General features: G+C 51.0%; 1 protein-coding gene across 3 annotated transcripts in view; it reads right to left on the reverse strand.

Moving 5' to 3' along the window:
- Ppfia4 (PTPRF interacting protein alpha 4) overlaps positions 1-17,204 on the reverse strand; it is a 45,555-nt gene that overhangs the window by 1,711 nt on the left and 26,640 nt on the right. For all 3 annotated transcript variants that reach the window (XR_003843876.1, XR_003843875.1, XM_029538653.1), the window contains 12 exons: positions 16,936-16,971; positions 16,576-16,709; positions 16,128-16,291; positions 13,287-13,380; positions 12,752-12,833; positions 12,193-12,393; positions 11,703-11,765; positions 11,161-11,187; positions 8,991-9,166; positions 4,620-4,717; positions 3,971-4,146; positions 805-873 (listed from right to left, as the gene is read on the reverse strand). Coding sequence is in view for 1 of the 3 variants with exons in the window: in XM_029538653.1 (XP_029394513.1) it covers positions 805-873; positions 3,971-4,146; positions 4,620-4,717; positions 8,991-9,166; positions 11,161-11,187; positions 11,703-11,765; positions 12,193-12,393; positions 12,752-12,833; positions 13,287-13,380; positions 16,128-16,291; positions 16,576-16,709; positions 16,936-16,971 (1,320 nt within the window). In the remaining 2 variants the exon portion in view is untranslated. The remainder of the gene's footprint in view (positions 1-804; positions 874-3,970; positions 4,147-4,619; positions 4,718-8,990; positions 9,167-11,160; positions 11,188-11,702; positions 11,766-12,192; positions 12,394-12,751; positions 12,834-13,286; positions 13,381-16,127; positions 16,292-16,575; positions 16,710-16,935; positions 16,972-17,204) is intronic.

Below are 17,204 nucleotides of genomic sequence, written 5' to 3' on the forward strand. Positions count from 1 at the left end.
AATCACCTCCTCTGCCATGGGCTCCTAGAGCCCGAATCCCAGGATGGGTCACTGCCTTGTAGCCAAGCCTCATCTTCCAGCCTGTCTGCAGAACTGCACAGGTCCCACGACACAGGTAGAGTGAGCAGGAACAGGGCCACTGACCCCTGTTCTCGTCTCAAGGACTCCTCCTATCTCCACATCTCCACTCCCCTCAGGATTTGTAAACTGTGCCCTGGGGGTGGCCAAGGCTCTAATCTCACTGAGTTCTGCTCTTAAACAGCCTCTTGGCCTTCATTTCACCGGACCTCCCCCTTGAGTTCAGGGAAGTGAGACCAGGCGTGACAAAGGCCCGAGCTTCTGCTTAGCGTGTCTATCTGAGGAGCCTCACTCAGCTCCTCAGCAGAGCGCCTGTCCTCAAAACACCACACGGCTGGAGGACAGGCCGCAATCTCAACAGGCAGGGAGAGAAGCAGCGGGGTCCGGGGTCCGAGACACAGACAGAAGAACCACCCCCAAAGATATGGCAAAGGGAAGACCTTTGACCCTGCATGGTTGAGAGGGCTGAGCCTGGAGATGGAAGATGCTGGAGTCATAACACAGGGTTTGGGGTTTCAGACTAGAAATGAGCTTCACGGAGACGTCTCCCCAGCAGACCCACTGCTACCCAACCACGGGCCTCCTCCTCATAGCTTCCATTCTCCGTCCCTTCTGGCTCTCTTCCCTTAGGCCAGCCACCACTGGCCCTGGGGCAGGAACTCTCATGACCCTCTATCCGAGCAGCCAACAACAGCCGAGGCTCTGAGTTCATACCCAGGTACTCACATCATCCAATTTCCTGTCTGTACCCAAGGCCAACAGGTTATTGAACTCTCTCTCCATCACTTGGCGGGCCTGAAACCCATAGGTGAGAGGGAAAGAGAGGAGCTCTAGTTAACAATGCTATCTTACATATCTCTTTTAAAACTTGCATTAATTCAGTTTTTATATTGTCACGCATTACTCAGTGTGTATGTGTGTGTGTGTGTGCGCGCGCACACAAGCATATTTGCAACTATGCACTTCATAGGTTGGAGAACAATCACAAAAGTTGTTTCTCTCTTTATGTAGGCCCCAGGGATCAAACTTGATGTCATCAGGCTTGGTGGCAAGTGCTTTAACTTGCTAAGCCAGCTCACCAGCCTCATCTTTTTCTTTTGTTTTGTTTTCTTTTCTTTTTTACATGGGGGGGGGGAGGGATGTGCACCACGGTAAATGCATGTGGTTAGAGAATAACACACAAGAATAGGTGCTCTCCTACCATGTGGATTCTGGGGACTGAACTCAGGTTGTGACTCAGGGTGGCAAGCACCTTTATCACTGAGCCACTTCAGCATCCTCCTCATGGCATCTTTCAACTGTTTCCCAGAATCTAAGGGCAGAAACGGGGCAGGGGTCTAGTGTACTTAACCACTGGAAAGCTCACACATCTTCCCAAGGCTCCTGCTTCCAGCAAATCACTAAGAGTGCCCTACTAAAAGCCAAACTGCTAACCTTGGCATTCCTTCATAGAGGGCAAATTGGAGGGAAATGTATTTTTAAAAATAGGATCATGGAGCACACGAAGAGCCAGGCTTTAGGTATTGGGGGAAAAAACTATTTTCACTAACTGGACTCAGGAAGTTATCAATAACAAGAAAGAAAGAGGACTGGAACGTGGGAGGGAGGCACCCGTGGGAACTGGAGAGAGGTCACAGTAGACAAAAGTGTTCAAAATACATTATACAAATATATGCAAATATACAAGCAAATAAAAATTATTATTTTAAAAGCCTACATTTTGTCTCTAAAGGAGAAGTCACGGCTTGCTACCCTGTGGTAAGGGCAGGAGCAAGAGAAGCAAGCATGCACAGCACACGGAAGCAAGCCTTCCTAGGAAGAAGGAGACCAAGCCTTCCTAGGGGGAAGGTGACCAACTCAGCTCTGTCAGGTGGGTCAATTACAAACTCGAACTAAAAGAAGCCCAGTGGAGGATAGTGGGAGCCCTGAGCTGTGAAGCATGCACACATTTTTCTAGACTCCTGTAAATTACTGATTAAGGAAACTTCCAGAGTGAGTAGAGAGGTGGCTTAGCAGTTAAGGGCACTTGCTGCTCTTGCAGAGGACCTGGGTTCAGTTCCCAGCACCCACAGCAGTCAGCTGACAACTGCCGATAACTCCAGTTCCAGGGAACCAGAAGCCTTCCTCTGGCCTCTTCAACACCAGCATACATATGATACACCTACATACATACATGACACACATGCAGGTACACACACATACACACACACATACACATACACACACATGCACACACACACATAAAATAAAAAAGAAAGCAAGAAAAAAACAGGGGTCTTCAAAACTTTCTGTCACCAGATATTTTCAAGGTTGTTCATGGAGGCTTCCATACTGGGTCAGCCGGGTGGTGGAGGTGCGCACCTCTAACCCAGGACCCCAGGAGGCAGAGGCAGGTGGGTCTCTGAGACTAGCCTGGTCTACAGAGTGAGTTCGAGGACAGCCAGAGCTACATAGAGAAACCCTGTCTCAAAGAACAAAGAAGAAGAAAAAGAGGAGGAAGAGGAGGAGAGACGAGGAAGGAAAGAACAGAAAGAAGAAATATGCATTCTGAGATGGGAAGCAAAAGAAAGAGCAAGTCCACTCCTGGGGACAAAATATCAACCACAGAGTTCTACAGGGATAGTGTTTGTGAAAGATGGGAATGCTATGAGTTACAAATGATCTAGAAGAAAAGTATTTCAAAGATCTTCTGGATAGTGGAGGGTTAAATAGGTAGGTCTCAACTGCAGAAGCCCTTCTGAGGGCCCTGGCAGGCAGGAAACCTGCAAATGGAGTTAGAGGTGGGCAAGTGTAGGGAAATTGCATTTGGAGGAAATCCAAACTTTTACTGGAAAAGAAAGGTTCCAAGCTATTCATTCTGACTGATCCATAGGGGTCACAGCAAACAGTCTGCAAACACGTTGGCCCTGTGGGCTGCCACTGTCCCTGAAGGCCAACACACCATCCAGAACCAAGAGACAACACAGCCCCACCCTCCCTCAAGCCAAAAAGTGTCTGCTCCCAGAATAGCCAGCACTGCTAGTGGCTGGATTGCAAAAGCGATCTGACAGCTGCAAACAGTTCAGACAAGGGCAGCTAAAATGATCAGGGGCAGCAGCGAGTCTGCAGGAGGGAAGGCTAAAGGAATTAAGACCATTCTGTCTGGAGAGACAAAGGCTTGGGCCCAGAGCAATATAATCAGAGTTTATGAAATTCACAGTTCTTACAAAAGGGGAAGCTGGTCAAATACAGACAACCTCATCAACCCCAACTGTAGGGAAGACGAGGGCCTTTCCCCAGGGGGAGCCTGCCAGAGGCGTATTTAGGACAACTAAAATCAGGAAGTACTTAACACAACTGTGAATACAGCTAGGATCCATTACCCACAGGAAGTCAGAAGGGCCAAAAATATAAATAGGGTCAAGAGAATTTAGATCTATCCTTAGGTAACAGTTACAACAATAATTACGAAATGTAATTGAAGGAGATGTCTAATCTTTTGAGGTGCTGACAGGGAGACAAAGGCCTGCTACGGAGAGTCTCTGGGCTGTGCTTACTGGTAATATTTAGTCTGCTGAAGCTTAGGGGACCAGAAGCAGATCCCCAGGCTAGCAAACAAAGGAGATACAGGCTCTCAGGTCCCTGTGAGGCCTGAGGCTGGCTCTTCCCTGTGGAAAGTTGGGCCGGAGAAGCGATTTAAGGAAAAGGAAAGTCACAAGCTTTGGCTATGAAATTGGCTTGAGAAGAGCTGAAGCAAACCCAGAGCTGGATAAAGAAAAATATCTCACAAGGACCACTAAGGACACAGCACCCCCTGGAGACAGACAGACACACACACACACACACACACACACACACACACACACACACACACAGGAGGGGTGGGGAAGGTATTGACTGACTGAAGGGCTACCTGGGTGTTCTGTGTGGGGATCTGCAGAACCAAGGCCAGTGTGTTGTGGTCGAAGTTCTCATCCAGGGCCAGCAGGGCGCCATGCACACCACTCTCATGTAGGTTTCCTGCATAGTCCCTTAGCCCTATAGACTGGACCCAGTGAACCACCTGGTCATTGGTCCAGACCAACACATCTGGAGGACAGAGGAAGAAACAGACAAAAAGGAAGCATGGTGGCCCAGGCTCTTCTAGGTGTAGAAGTAAAGTTTCCTAGACGCAGAGCCTTAGCCCATCCCTCACTTCCCACATCTTTCTGTCCTCCACAGCATCTGGGCTCCTCCAGCCAGCTCCACCTCACTGCATCTCCCAGAAGTCCCTGCATGGGCCATCCCACCCCCATCCCCACCCCCACCCCTGACCCAAGGTCAAAGTGGCCTTCTTTTTTCAATTTTCAGAGTCTTATGTAAAACCTGCCTCTTTCTCACTTAATCCTCCCTCTTCCCCCCAGATCATCAATTTCTATGAGCACATCAGTCCACAGCACCATCTGAGGGGAAGGGGAGCCACACATAAGCACACATGAAATATATCTACTGTGTCACACAGGCTGATTTGAGTCTTCCCTGAGGCTCGCTGGACCTCAGGCTGAGGGCAAAGGCAAGCTTACCCTTGATCTCATGCTGGCTCTCTTCCCGCCTCTTCTCCAGCTCCTTCCGGTCATAATTCAGCCTCTTCAGACACATGATGCCATACTGAAGGCTGGTTCTGCAGACACACAGCACCTGAGCCAGGGCTTCAGGGTGGCTGCATTCCCGCCCACGGGGCCCCAATTCTGTACCAGCCATAGTGGGTACAGTGCGCTCAGGCCCACTGCATGCAGCACAGAGAATATACTCTGGGCCCCCCTTCCCCCGTGCTCCTGCTGCCGTGGCTTGCACCTGATCTGAGGTCTGCTTGCATCTCCCGCTTCAGCCAGGAAGGGCCCGTGCAGGCTAAATTTGACGGTCACCTTGGTAACCTAGGTGAGTCAAAGGCACCTCTGGGTTGTCTTCAAGGGCATGTCCAGGGGTGACTAAGGGAGGTGGTGAGACCCATCCTGAATATGGACGGCTCCATCCCACAGAGACCAGATGGAATGAAAGTACAGCCTGAGAGCCCGGACATTCTCTCCGCTTTCCCCTTCACAACGAAGGGCTCAAGCAAGGAGCAAAAATAAATGTGTCCTCTCCTGAGCTATGTCAGGTATTACAGCTGTTACAGCAAGAAGATGCTAACAAAGGGCCTGACTGGTGGGAGGGCTCTGGATGTCATGGACATGTCCCTTCTTCACAGGCGGTGGAGTAATAAAAATCATTGCCACTCAAGTCAAAGGAAAGAGAAATCCAAGACACTCCATACTGCTGTTTCCCTCAGTCCTTTCTGTGGCCTACAGATTGCCAATGGACTTGTTCCCTTACCCACCCAACTTGTTTTCTCTGCTGCCACCATGCTGCCCCTCAAACACGGAAGGTGTATGAGACCTGGGAGCCCCAGGGCCTTTGCACTGGTTGCTATGTCTGCCCAGAACATCCTACCCCCAATTTTCCAAGTGGTTGGCTCTTTCTTCACCTTTAAGTCTTTGTTCACTCAGCAGACTCACACTTCACCACCACCTCCGCACCACACTCCCACAGTAACTTGGTCTCATTTTTTTCCTAGCTCCTTAACTGTCTTGTCTCACCAAGTCACAATGTACCCTTCCTGGGGGCGGGACTGTTTAACTCACGGTCACAGATCTCTAGCATGTCCTAGGTAAGTGCTTAATGAGAAAATGAGACAATTCTCCTAACTTATTAACTATACTAAAAGAGCAGTGATAAGCAGTGAATGACCAGTAAGTCAGACAGAGAACCTTGGGCTAGAAGGGGCCCCAAGGCCCTTAGTCCAAGCCTATCTGAATCTAGGACTCACCCTACAGCACTTCCACAGTGCTGGCTGAGTAACAGTGTAATACCTCCACGGCTGGGCAGCTCATTTACAGGGGGACAAATGTAAGGGTCCTGCCTTGACAGGTCCTCTTTCGCCTTCTGGGCTTTTCCCACACACTGAGGAATGGAACAGAAGTCTCCTCCCAACTCTAACCACTTTGAGATTAAATTATACAGACTACTCCCAAAGCTCTTCTGCCTGGAACACTCACAGCTCAGAGATATGTTTCTCAGCTGCCTGTATTGATGGCTCAAGCGGTTGTCTTAAGCTCTGAATGACTATAAAGAGGCAGCCCCTGGTGGGAAATGCCCCACACATCAGGCTCACTGTAATCTTTTACACAGTTCCTATGACTTTCACAGCTATTGTACAACATAGCAAAACTATAAAGCCCTTGAAGTTAGGTCAAGATGGGGTTGAAAGCCAACATCGGCAAAGCCTACCAGAGGGCAGCGGGCATCTGTAAGGTAGAGCTCTGCCTCTCTTTAAGGGTTGTACTGGGGACTAAAATTGACAATGAATGGAAGGGCCCAGTACGTCTCAGGGACTCAGAAAGAGGACCACTGTTAGGAGGGTAGGTGTGGTTGACGTGGGACAGGGATCGACAACAGTAGAACCCCACTCAGTGGAGTACCCTGATCCAAGAAGCACTGGGTGAGGCGTGAAAAGATGAAAAAGATTAGTCCAGCTAAGTGAGCAGATAGAAACAACCTCTCCTGTATTTGCTACCTCCGTTCTTCAATGCCCCTTCCTCGTCATAAAAATAATGGCTTATGTGAGCAGCTCCAAAAGTGCTTTGGTGCAAGCCTATAATCCAAGCTATTCCGTAGGCTAATGCAAAAGGATCCCAAGTTCAAGAGTTATTACAGAATCAGTTCAAGACCAGACAACTTAGTGAGACCCTGTCTCAAAATACAAAACTGGCGGGGAGGCCAGGGGCAGAGGCACATGCCTAGAAATGGAGGCAGGAGGATCACGGTTATCATTGACTATATAGAAAGTTTAAGGCCATCTTAGGCTACATGAGACCTTGTTTCAAAAAAGGGAAGGGAACCTGTGGGTATAACTCAGTGTTGGCATGCTGATGTCTGTGTAAAGACCCTACACTAAATCCCAACTGTTGCAACAAAGGGGGAAGAAATCTAAGCCAGTGGTGGCACATGCCTTTAGGCCCAGCACTAAGAAGCAGAGGCAGGAGGGTCTCTGAACTCAAACCCTGGTCTACAGAGTTCCAGAACAGCCAGAGGCTACACAGAGAAACCCTGTTTCAAAAAAGAAAGGGAAAAACTCCAGACCCAGGATCTCCTTCTGAGGTCCCGCATGAGGGCTCACACCTGTGATCCTAAAACTTGGAGGAAGAGACGGGAGGAGAGCTGTGAGTTTGAGGCCAGCCTGGGCTATAGAGCGGGAGTCCTTGTCACCAGGCTCTAACAGGAAACAAAGACCGCGGTATTGTAATGGCGAGTGGAATGGCAGCAGAGTGGCTGGCAAGGGCAAGCAATGTGGTGATACAAAAGAAGCCTGAAGCAGCGGAGCTGCTCTATGACCCTGTGGCAGGCTCAGGGCTGTGGGAGGGCTCCCACCATGCCTGGGAGGGCATTCTCCAGCAGTTCAGGCACGTGGCAGACTGGCAGAGGAGTAGCACATCTCTCAGCTGTCCATCACCCAGGAGGAGACAGGTGCAGTTGGGGCTGGCAGCCACCCAGGCAAAGACAAAGACTCCCTTTCAGCCCCAGTGAGGGGCGAAGGGCAGAGGAGATATAGCTTCGCTTCCCTGCAGCCCTCACAAGTCCCTGTGGGGTCACAAAGGCTAGGGGCCCAGGACTGAACTCCAGTGCACAGAATTAGTTCCACCTGTGCTCTGCCATCATCCCTAAGCTGCTGCTTCCCATGCCTCCTTCTCCTCGGCCATGGCCATGAAGGGGTTAACTAGATCCTGCCCAGATTTAAATTTCTATGATGTAAGCAAGTGGGGCAGTGGTGGCACATGCCTTTAATCCCAGCACTCTGAGGCAGGTGAGTTCAAGGCCAACCTGATCTACAGAGGGAGAATTCCAGGACAGCCAGAGCTACACAGAGAAACCCTGTGTAAAAATTAAAACAAAAGCAAAATACTGGTAACTACGTGGGTCAAACAAAACGTCTACTCACAGGCTGCCAGCGTGGGATCTCTACCATGACATGTTTTTAAACATCTTTTCATCAAAAAGAAAGAAAAGGATTAAGTGACACTCTGCATAAAGGAACAGAGGTCCCAAGCAGAGGCACTCCCATGAGGATGCAAAAGCGCAGCAGGCCCATTGCCCCTGGGATGGTGCAGTGGTCCCTCATGTGTTTGAACACTTGGTCACCAGACGGCAGTACTGCTTGGAAAAGTCACAGAACTCTTAGAGCCTCATTAGGTGAAGTAAGCCATGGGGTTGGCTCTGGAGTTTTACAGCCTTGAGGTCTGAAGGTCCTTCCTATAAGCAAGCACCAGTCCCTGCTGGGGTCCTAGACTGTATGTAAAGGAGAAAGCCGACAGAGCACAAGCTTCCATCTCCCTCTTCTTCCTGACTACTAATGCAAAGTGACCAGTTGCCTCACGCTTCTGCGCTGTCTTCACTTGTCCAGCATGATGGACTGTATGGACCCTGCAACCGTGAACCAATATAAGCCCTGCCTTCTTACACTGCATTTCACAAAGTATTCTTTTACAATGATGACACGACCTAGAAGAAATGCAGTGCCTAAACTCAATGCCTGATTCACTGTGAGTATTCTTGGTTAACACAGAGAATTCAGCAAGCCCAGAGACAGGCAAGGAAATTCAGAATAAACAGAAACGCTCAAAGATGATGCCATTGAAAAAAAACGACCTGTGTCCTAAGGGCTAAAAGTGACAGGATCAAATCCACAACCTGTAGAATATGACAAGAATGCGAGGGAGTTTCATAACAGAGAAAGCTATTACCACCCAAAACAGGCCCAGGGACGAGACACGGGCTCCCTCCATTTCTAAAGACAGAGCCCCGGGGCTGGGGGAGACGCCACACGCCAGGAAGGCGGCCCTGGCTCCAGCCCGGCTCACCTATGGAAACTGTCCACCATCTTGAGGTGGACACGCAGGTCCTTCTTGGTGAGGTGATCCAGCATTCGGGCATCTACCAGGCACTCCATGAAGTAACTACGGTACTGAGGGAGCCCCAGGCTGGGCAGCCATTCATTTCCAATCCACTCGTGATTCATGTCTCCATAGGCCAGGGTCTGGGGACACGAAAGAGGGGGTGGAGGGGGAGGCAGGCAGTGCCAACAGGTTACAGGCAGCATATCTATTAGGGATAAATACCAATCACCCCTTCACCCATGAGAGGTCAAGCTGTTCAAAAGCTGTTCAATAACATTTCAGTACTAAGGAGCTGATAGCGATCGGAGGTGACCGAAGTATTTCAGGATCTCAAAATGACCTAGGTCTACTCAGGTTTCAGCTGTCTACACCAGGGGTCCTCAAGCTTCCTAATGCAGTGACCCTCTGCAGTTCTTCACCTTGAGGTATCCCCCAACCATAAAATAACTGCGTTGCTATTTCATAACTGTAGTTTGCTACTGTTGTGAATCATAATGTAACTACCTGACATCTGACCCCCAAAGTGACTGTGACCCACAGGTCAAGAACTTCTGGCCTACATCAATGAACAAGAGCAATTGTCCAAGGAGTAGGAAAAACAGAGCCCTTCCTGCCACCTCTGGAAGGTGATGTGTAGTGGTGTGTGGACAACTTGCCAACTTATGTCAACCTCAAGCCTGCTGAGCCAGAGGAGAGGCAGCCAGGGTATAGTGGATCTGCAAAGGATGCCAGCCTGACACTGGGGAATGGCTAGCTTCGAAGTCCAGAGAATGATTGAATGTTAGCTGAAGGCCGGGGAGAAAAAAGCAAAGAGTAGCCTGTGCCTGAATAGCCATTGTGTTTCCCCAAAGGCCCGGTCATCACTTGGGGAATTCTCCAGGTCCTTTACTAACGTTCCCACTCATGATGTCACTTGCCTCAAGAAGCCTGCATTACAAGGCATTACCTCTGCAGAGAGCAAACAGGGACTCCCTGACCACTGAGCTTTAGAACAGTTCAGTCTTGATAGCAACCCTCAACCGCCTTTCCTGTACCCTGCTAAATGTTTTCACATTGAGCTGTTCTGTTTTAAAAGGAAACTGTACGCGCTGATATATGTAAAATTGTACACCGAATAGAATATGTTTATTACCAAGCAGACAAATGAAGTTATCCTCCGTGGTCCGCGTCCAAGTGCAGAACTAGGACAGCCTCTGCCCTTTCCCCTGCGTCCTGTTCCCCACTGCCCTGCCCACACACAAGAGCTACACCCGACTGTCTACCATCCTGCTACTATAAGAAAGAAGGTGTTAGCCTGGTGATGGTGGCTCACGCCTTTAATCCCAACACTTAATGGGAAGAGGCGGGTGGATCTCTGAGTTCAAAGGCCAGCCTGGTCTATGGAGTGAATTCTGTGTAGCCTGATAGTGTGGTCAGGGAGTGCAATCATGGCTGCCCTGCCTCACTGTCCACCACAGTAGCCACTGTCCCACACTGTCCCTGTGTTTGTAAACATCATCCTTCCCTTTTTAAAAAAAAAAAAAAGATTTATTTATTTATTACATGTGTGTATACTGTAGCTGTCTTCAGACACTCCAGAAGAGGGCATCAGATTTTTGTTACAGATGGTTGTGAGCCACCACGTGGTTGCTGGAATTTGAACTCAGGACCTTTGGAAGAGCAGTCGGTGCTCTTAACCGCTGAGCCATCTCACCAGCCCCTCATCCTTCCTTTTATTCCATTAAACTACTCATTGATGTCATCCCTTCACTCATTGAGAAACTTTAGACCGGCCAATCCTAATAGATGCTCAGTAAATACTTGCTCACAAAAGTGACCTTTGGAAGATAAGGACTGGAAGAGGATTGTCTGAATCTAAGACTCATCACTCATGAACAGAGTGTCCAATTGTGAAGGCTCCAGCATGCAGGGGACTCAGCCCCCCAGGACTCCTCACCTGTCATCCTACGAAAGCAGAAAGAATGAAAAAGGGAGTTTGGGGGTAGAGAGGGGAAGGAACTTTGTCCAGGCCTTTGCGTGTGACAAGGACATGCACACACTGGACTTGGCCAGCTGTGCCATTTAGAGCCTGGTGGGGGGATGCTGCCCAGACCTTCACAGAGTAGTAGTTCTGATGCGGGAGGAGGGGTCTTACCTGGGCCCAGCTGCCCTCCTCACTGTCCTAGCAGGAACCAACGCCGCATGTCAGGGGAGACACGAAAGTCAAGAAACCCGGAGCCTCCACCCAGGCTCCCCCAAAAGAGGAGGAAAGACACCCCAGAAGCTAGTGGGTGACCAGAATAGCTAGCTAGGTCAGTTGAGAAAGCTGGTGTACACGTGCATGTCTGTGGGGAGGGAAACACGTTTGTGTAGCAAAACTATGTTTCCTGGTTCCCAGGTTTGACTGCTCCCTAGGACCAAGCCATGAACACTGAGTTTGTGACTCAGGCCCATAACAGGGCAGAGCTTTCTGTAGCCCAGTGCCACTAAGGGTCTTATGACTGCTGGAACAGAGCCTGCAACATATACCACCATGACTCCCAATCTCATCTTGCGTATGCCACAGTCCTCCACCCTGAGAACAGAACTAGGCAACATCAGGGATGCTAGATCTCTGCCAGCTGCCTCTGGCTCCCCACACCTTCCACTTAAATCTTCATAGGTGTCACTGGTCCTCAGGCCAAGGGGGAGACTCACTGTTTTGGTAGATGTTGCCAGAGTTTCCATCTCTTCGTGGGTCACCCAGACATTCCCTGAAGACTGCAGGCAGAGAGGAAGGCATCCTAGTCCCTGATGCCCCAACCCCACCCCTCAAGACCCCCAGAGGAGGCCCCAAGTACAACTTTCCCTTCTCCAACTCCTCCCATGTACCTAGCCCCATAGCTCCCCACAGGCTAGCTCTACGCAATCTATCCTAGAAACCGTCCCCAGATCTGCAGTTATTGTCAGGAAGGCAAGGGGAAGTGGAACATATGGGTGTCCCATGGGAGGCAGAGAACCAGATCTGAAAGGATCCTCCCAGAATCAACATTGCACCTTCCTGAAGACTGGGGAGAGTGTTTGGTGGAGGTGGGAGGTTAAAGCGGGGCTCAGTGCTCCTGCCTTCGCCTTCCTAAAGACCAGTGGGAGACTGTGAAAATACTATGTCAGGGCCTTTATTGACCTGAGGATGAAGGAGGCTACTCACAGTCCTGGAGGTAGGCGGAGCTGAGGGGCTCGTCAGTGACACCATCTCCTGGATGGCCAGGCGGAGCTTGAGTCTGTGGAGGGCATTGCTGATGCCGATCTCCCGCTGGATCTCCGTGTCCGACAGGGCGGACATGATGGCGCCACTCTTGACGTTGGCCCGGCAGGCTGCCACATACCAGGCAGGCATCCCCACCCAGAGCTACAGACATCGGGCACAGGGGAACAACTCAGCATCATTTGGGTGGTTACTCCTGGGGCAGCCTGGCGGGAGAGCGAGTCTGCCTGTGAAAGACTGATGTCTCTGTAACCTGCTCCCTCGTTCTTGGTCTGGCACATACGGATTTATCTGGGAGAAATACTCTGGTGATGTTATAGAGACATCACACCTGCTGCTTAGGAGTCCTCATCCCACTAAAGCTGGGTGCAAAGCAAACCCCGAGGGCAGACACAAGTGACTTGGGTTCACAGAGGGTTATCCTCGCAGGTAGGAATGGGGAAACCAGCCTCACATGGTCCTCCCTCCAGATCCCAGAGCAATCTCCCTCGCCCAGGCTCACCTCCAGCCAGGAGACTACCGTGGGGCCATCCCATTGGGCAAAGGGCATTCCTTTTCGGCGAGCATCTTCAAGCAGCTGGTGTCTTGGGGGAGGAACAACAGGCTCACTAGTGTTTTGTTCTCTCAACCAGACTGAGTCCTGGGGACCACTCCAGGCTGGGCCAAGAGCTGTCGTTCGCTCTTCCCCCGATCCCCACCCTTGAATTCTTCTGCTCTATGCCTGAAGCAATATGAAACTTCAAAGTGGGTCAGGAAACACCCTGCATGCCCACAGTGGCCTCACACCTCACACACACTGACTTAGCCATCTCCATGTGCCCTGCAAGAGAACCATAGGCCCCGGATTACTCTCCCACAGCTTCCTGTTCCCTGGATCATCCTGAGGCCTCGCCCTCAACTCGGGACTGCTCAGGTGTGCCCACATGCACCAAGTCTTGCTGGACTCTTATCTCTCTGAGCTCAAAACAGGGGTGGGGGGAGGAAAAGCAGCTGGGGGCCCAGGCCACCCTAGTAGCACCTTGGTCCAAGGCTCTTACTTCTTTTTCAATCGCCGGTCCTTCTCAGCCTGGGTCCCCAACTTGGCAGGTACCATTGGTTCCTGCAGACTGAGCTCGGAGTCTGTGAGCAGAACTGGAAAGGAAGACACAGGCATGTCAGCAGCCCTTCTGCTTCTGCCTTGGCCTGGACCTAGAAAACAAACAAGCAGCAACAGCAGCAGCAGGCGCCTTCTCCACACAGAGCAACCCAAGCAAAGCCGACAGGTCCCCATCTCATTCCCCCCTGAAGTCTCCACATTCCAGGAAGCCCCAGAATGACACTGGTTGATTCATCCCCGGGGGATCCTGAGCCCTGGCAGTGTTTTCCAGCAAGGTGGGCCAGAGTTGTTCCACTCTAGACCCCTAGGCAGAACCCACTACATCTCTAAGCCAAGGTGCAAAGCAACCCCAAGAGAAAATATGAACGGACACAGGAAAGAATTCAGAAAGGACTATCCTGACTTGATAAAGAAACTATTAAGAGATCTATCTCTTGGGCAAAATTCTCTGGCCACACTCTGTCTATCATACGTGTGTGTGTGTGTGTGTGTGTGTGTGTGTGTGTGTGTGTGTGTGTGTAAGAGAGACCTGTCTGTCTGTCCCTCTCTTTCTCTCCCTCTACTTTTCTGTCTCTCTCTTTGTGCATATGCATGTATACACACACACACACACACACACACACACACACACACACACGCGCGCGCACCATCTCTGGGTGTCCTCTTGCACACCAGCTTCTCCCCAGGTGCATTCACTTGCACGGACCCCAAAGGGGAGCTCCCCTTCACTCTCTCCTACTGACAATCTCCCAGATTCAGGATGAAAGCCTTGAGAATTCCTGGGAGAGGGCATTGTCACTGAAGTCACTGTAGGCCTGGCCACTCTGTCCACAGACAGCAGCAGTGCAAGACGGACAAGCTTAGCTGTCGGTGCTGGATGCGGAACGAGAAATCACGCCTCTCCCAGGCTCTCTCTGCCACTGAGCAGACCTTTCTGTCACTGGCTCCACTCCCTGCCTGCCTGCTCTGCTTCTCTCCCAGGCTGAGACTCCCACCCTCCTCGTTGTCTTCTTTTCTCAGAGAGCTGTGTTCTGATTCACACCTTCCCCGGGAAGTCAGGGAAGGTCTAATTATGCATTTAGGTACATAGGTTCCTTTCTTCCAGCTGATCAAGTTCTTCCTCTGAGAAGAAGCCAGCTATCCATTCCTCTGCCCCAATCTTCCCGCTTCTTCCTCCTCTACAGTGGGCAGTGGCACACACAGGCCTTTTCCCCATGTCTTCCCCTTCCTCAAGCTGCACCCTCTCCTCCACACACACACCCTTCTTGTCTTGGGCAAAGTCTGTCACCCTGCAGGCTTCAGCTCAGAGCTGCCCAGCAGAGGGTTCCTGTGCCCTTCTCCAGCCCTTCCAGCTACCGCTGGGTCCTGCAGCACCTGGGCCATCTCCACAACACAGTATTTTGGGACAACTTCATTGTTTTTCCTTTTTGAATCAGCTGCCAGGCCCTCTGAGTTGTATGCTGAAATGGGGTTCCTTAATGTGTAGATAATGACTGGGGAAATGGTGGACAAAAGAGGAAGGAGAGACAGAGGGAGGAGGAAGTGGATGGAGCAAGGATGGAAAGGTGAGTGTTTAGTGTGTGCCTCTCACAGGCCAAGCATAACCACAGCTTTCCACCACCACACGATGTCAGAAGGGCCACTCCTGCCCAAACATCTTCTCCAACAACAACAAAAAAAGGCCACAGAATCTGTAATCCCAGCACTCAGGAGGCAGAGACAGGAGGATTACTATGAGTTTAGACCCACCCTAGGATACACAGCAAGTACTAGACCAATCAAGGGCACATAGCAAGGCTCTATCTCAAACACACACTCTCACAGACATGCACATGCACGTGCACACGCACATGCGCGCGCGCGTGCGCGCACACACACACACACACACAAAATAATAATAATAAATAAACATTAAATTATAATTAGAACCCAGCCTGGTAACCCAGTCCTATAATCCCAGCTACTAAGAAACTGAGGCAAAAGGATCATAAGTTCAAGGCTAACACTGACAGCAGAGTGCATTTCAAGGCCAGTCTGGACAGCATAATGCAACCCAATCTTAAACAGAGGCCTAGGGATATGACCCAGTGGTAGAGCACTTTTCTAGTATGTAGGAGGCCCTGAGTTCTAGCCCTCATAATGGAAGAAACAAACAAAGCAGAAGATTTCATCCTGAGCCCTGTGAAAACTCAGATGCACTTAGGAGTTAGATCTAGTGGTGATCCAACTCTTAAGAGCTGGGGCACAGCCAGTGACTTGCCCAACTTGAGACCCATGCCACAAGGGGGAGCCCATGTGTGACACTGCCTGGAGGGACAGGAAACAGGCTGGATGGCCCAGAGACCTAGGACAGAACCAAACATGACCAACAAAAATAAATAGACAATATACATACATGCATACATACATACATATATACATATGGAAGTTATTTAATTAGTTAATTAAATGAAAGAGAGCCAGGATGGTTGCCCTCAGGTCCTAGAATGCCCATCAGAAATGCTCCACAGAGGAAGCAGCTGCAGGGAGCCATCTTTGCCTCCACATGTCAGGTCAGTGAACAGCAGCCACCACCTGGCACTCTTAGGCACAGGAGCCCAGAACCTCATGAGGTAACCCAGTCCAGCATGAGACAGCCCTATGAAAACCTCTCTCTCTCCAGAGCTGGAAGCGGTGGGCATCTGGTTCCCACCCACAAGCCCCCAGGACAGGCAAACAAAGCAGGCCCTCTGGATGCTGACTCCCCAGTACCCGCCCAGCCCTCTGGGTGAAAGGCAGAGACCATGGCCCGTGGCGTCCCGACTCAGCTGGATCAGCCTGCCCTTCTCCTTCTTCCCAAACAGGCGGCCAATGGATGACTTGATGCCCTTGCGCTTGGCGCCCTTGTGCAGGGAGTCCTGGCTGCTGTTGCTGCTGCTGGGGTTACTGTCCTGGGCCTCCAAGGCACTACAGGATGACAGCCAGGAGGGGGTGAAGAAGAAGAAACACACTTCAATTGCAGCAAGAGAGATGGAAGTTAGAGTTCAGGAAGGTGTTTGCTATCTGTGTGGGGGGTGGGGAGATGGCAGGGGGTGTAGCCAAAGCAGGTGACCAAGGGAGATGTGGGAACGTCAATCTCAGATGGCGTCCCAAGTAGAAATGAAGCGGTCAAGCGCCTATGGCAGGTGAGATGCAGCCCCTCCAAGGCTGCGCGACAGAGACCAGAGGTGGAGCCTACCCTGCTCACTCACCTCTTGCCCTCTTCTTGACTCAGGCCGGGGTGGCCAAGCTTCTCCAGCCGCAGCGTCCTGGGTGAGGAAGGAGGAGAAGTCTCACATTTTATGGTGGCTTTATCCTCTCGGTTCTCTTCCCGAGACACTGGCGACTGAACAGACAGTGGGGTTGTCAGGGGGTAGAGGGAGAGAGCTGGGGCCTGCCTACCCAGCCCAGACAAGGCAGAGGATCAGAGAACCAGAGAATGTTTCGGGGAGGCCCTGTGGCCTCTCAAGGTAAACTCAGACCCCAGGGCCAGGGGCAGAAGCCCAGAGGAAAGGGTCTGGACGCTGGTAACCCTGTAACCCGCTAGTACCTGGGTGTCGGGAAGCACTCACCAGCAGCTTCCTCCTATGCTTTCTTAAGTCGCTGGGCTGAAAGAGAGAAAGAGGAAAGGGCGAGCCTGCTTAGGATGGGAGCGGAGGAGCCGTGGACGCACACCAGCCTGGAAAGGGTACCACAGTGGAGCAGAGCACCTGGAAAGATAAATCCCCTCCCAGGAAGAGAGCAGCCAGCAGCGGGGCATGGCTTTAAGCCTACTGTGATCATCCAAAGCAGGGAGCAGGGAGGATGTTACAAAGTCCTTTCTACCCAGAAGGGCACGCTG

Source organism: Mus pahari, chromosome 5 (assembly GCF_900095145.1).
Source record: "Mus pahari chromosome 5, PAHARI_EIJ_v1.1, whole genome shotgun sequence".
Taxonomy (NCBI): Eukaryota; Metazoa; Chordata; class Mammalia; order Rodentia; family Muridae; genus Mus; species Mus pahari.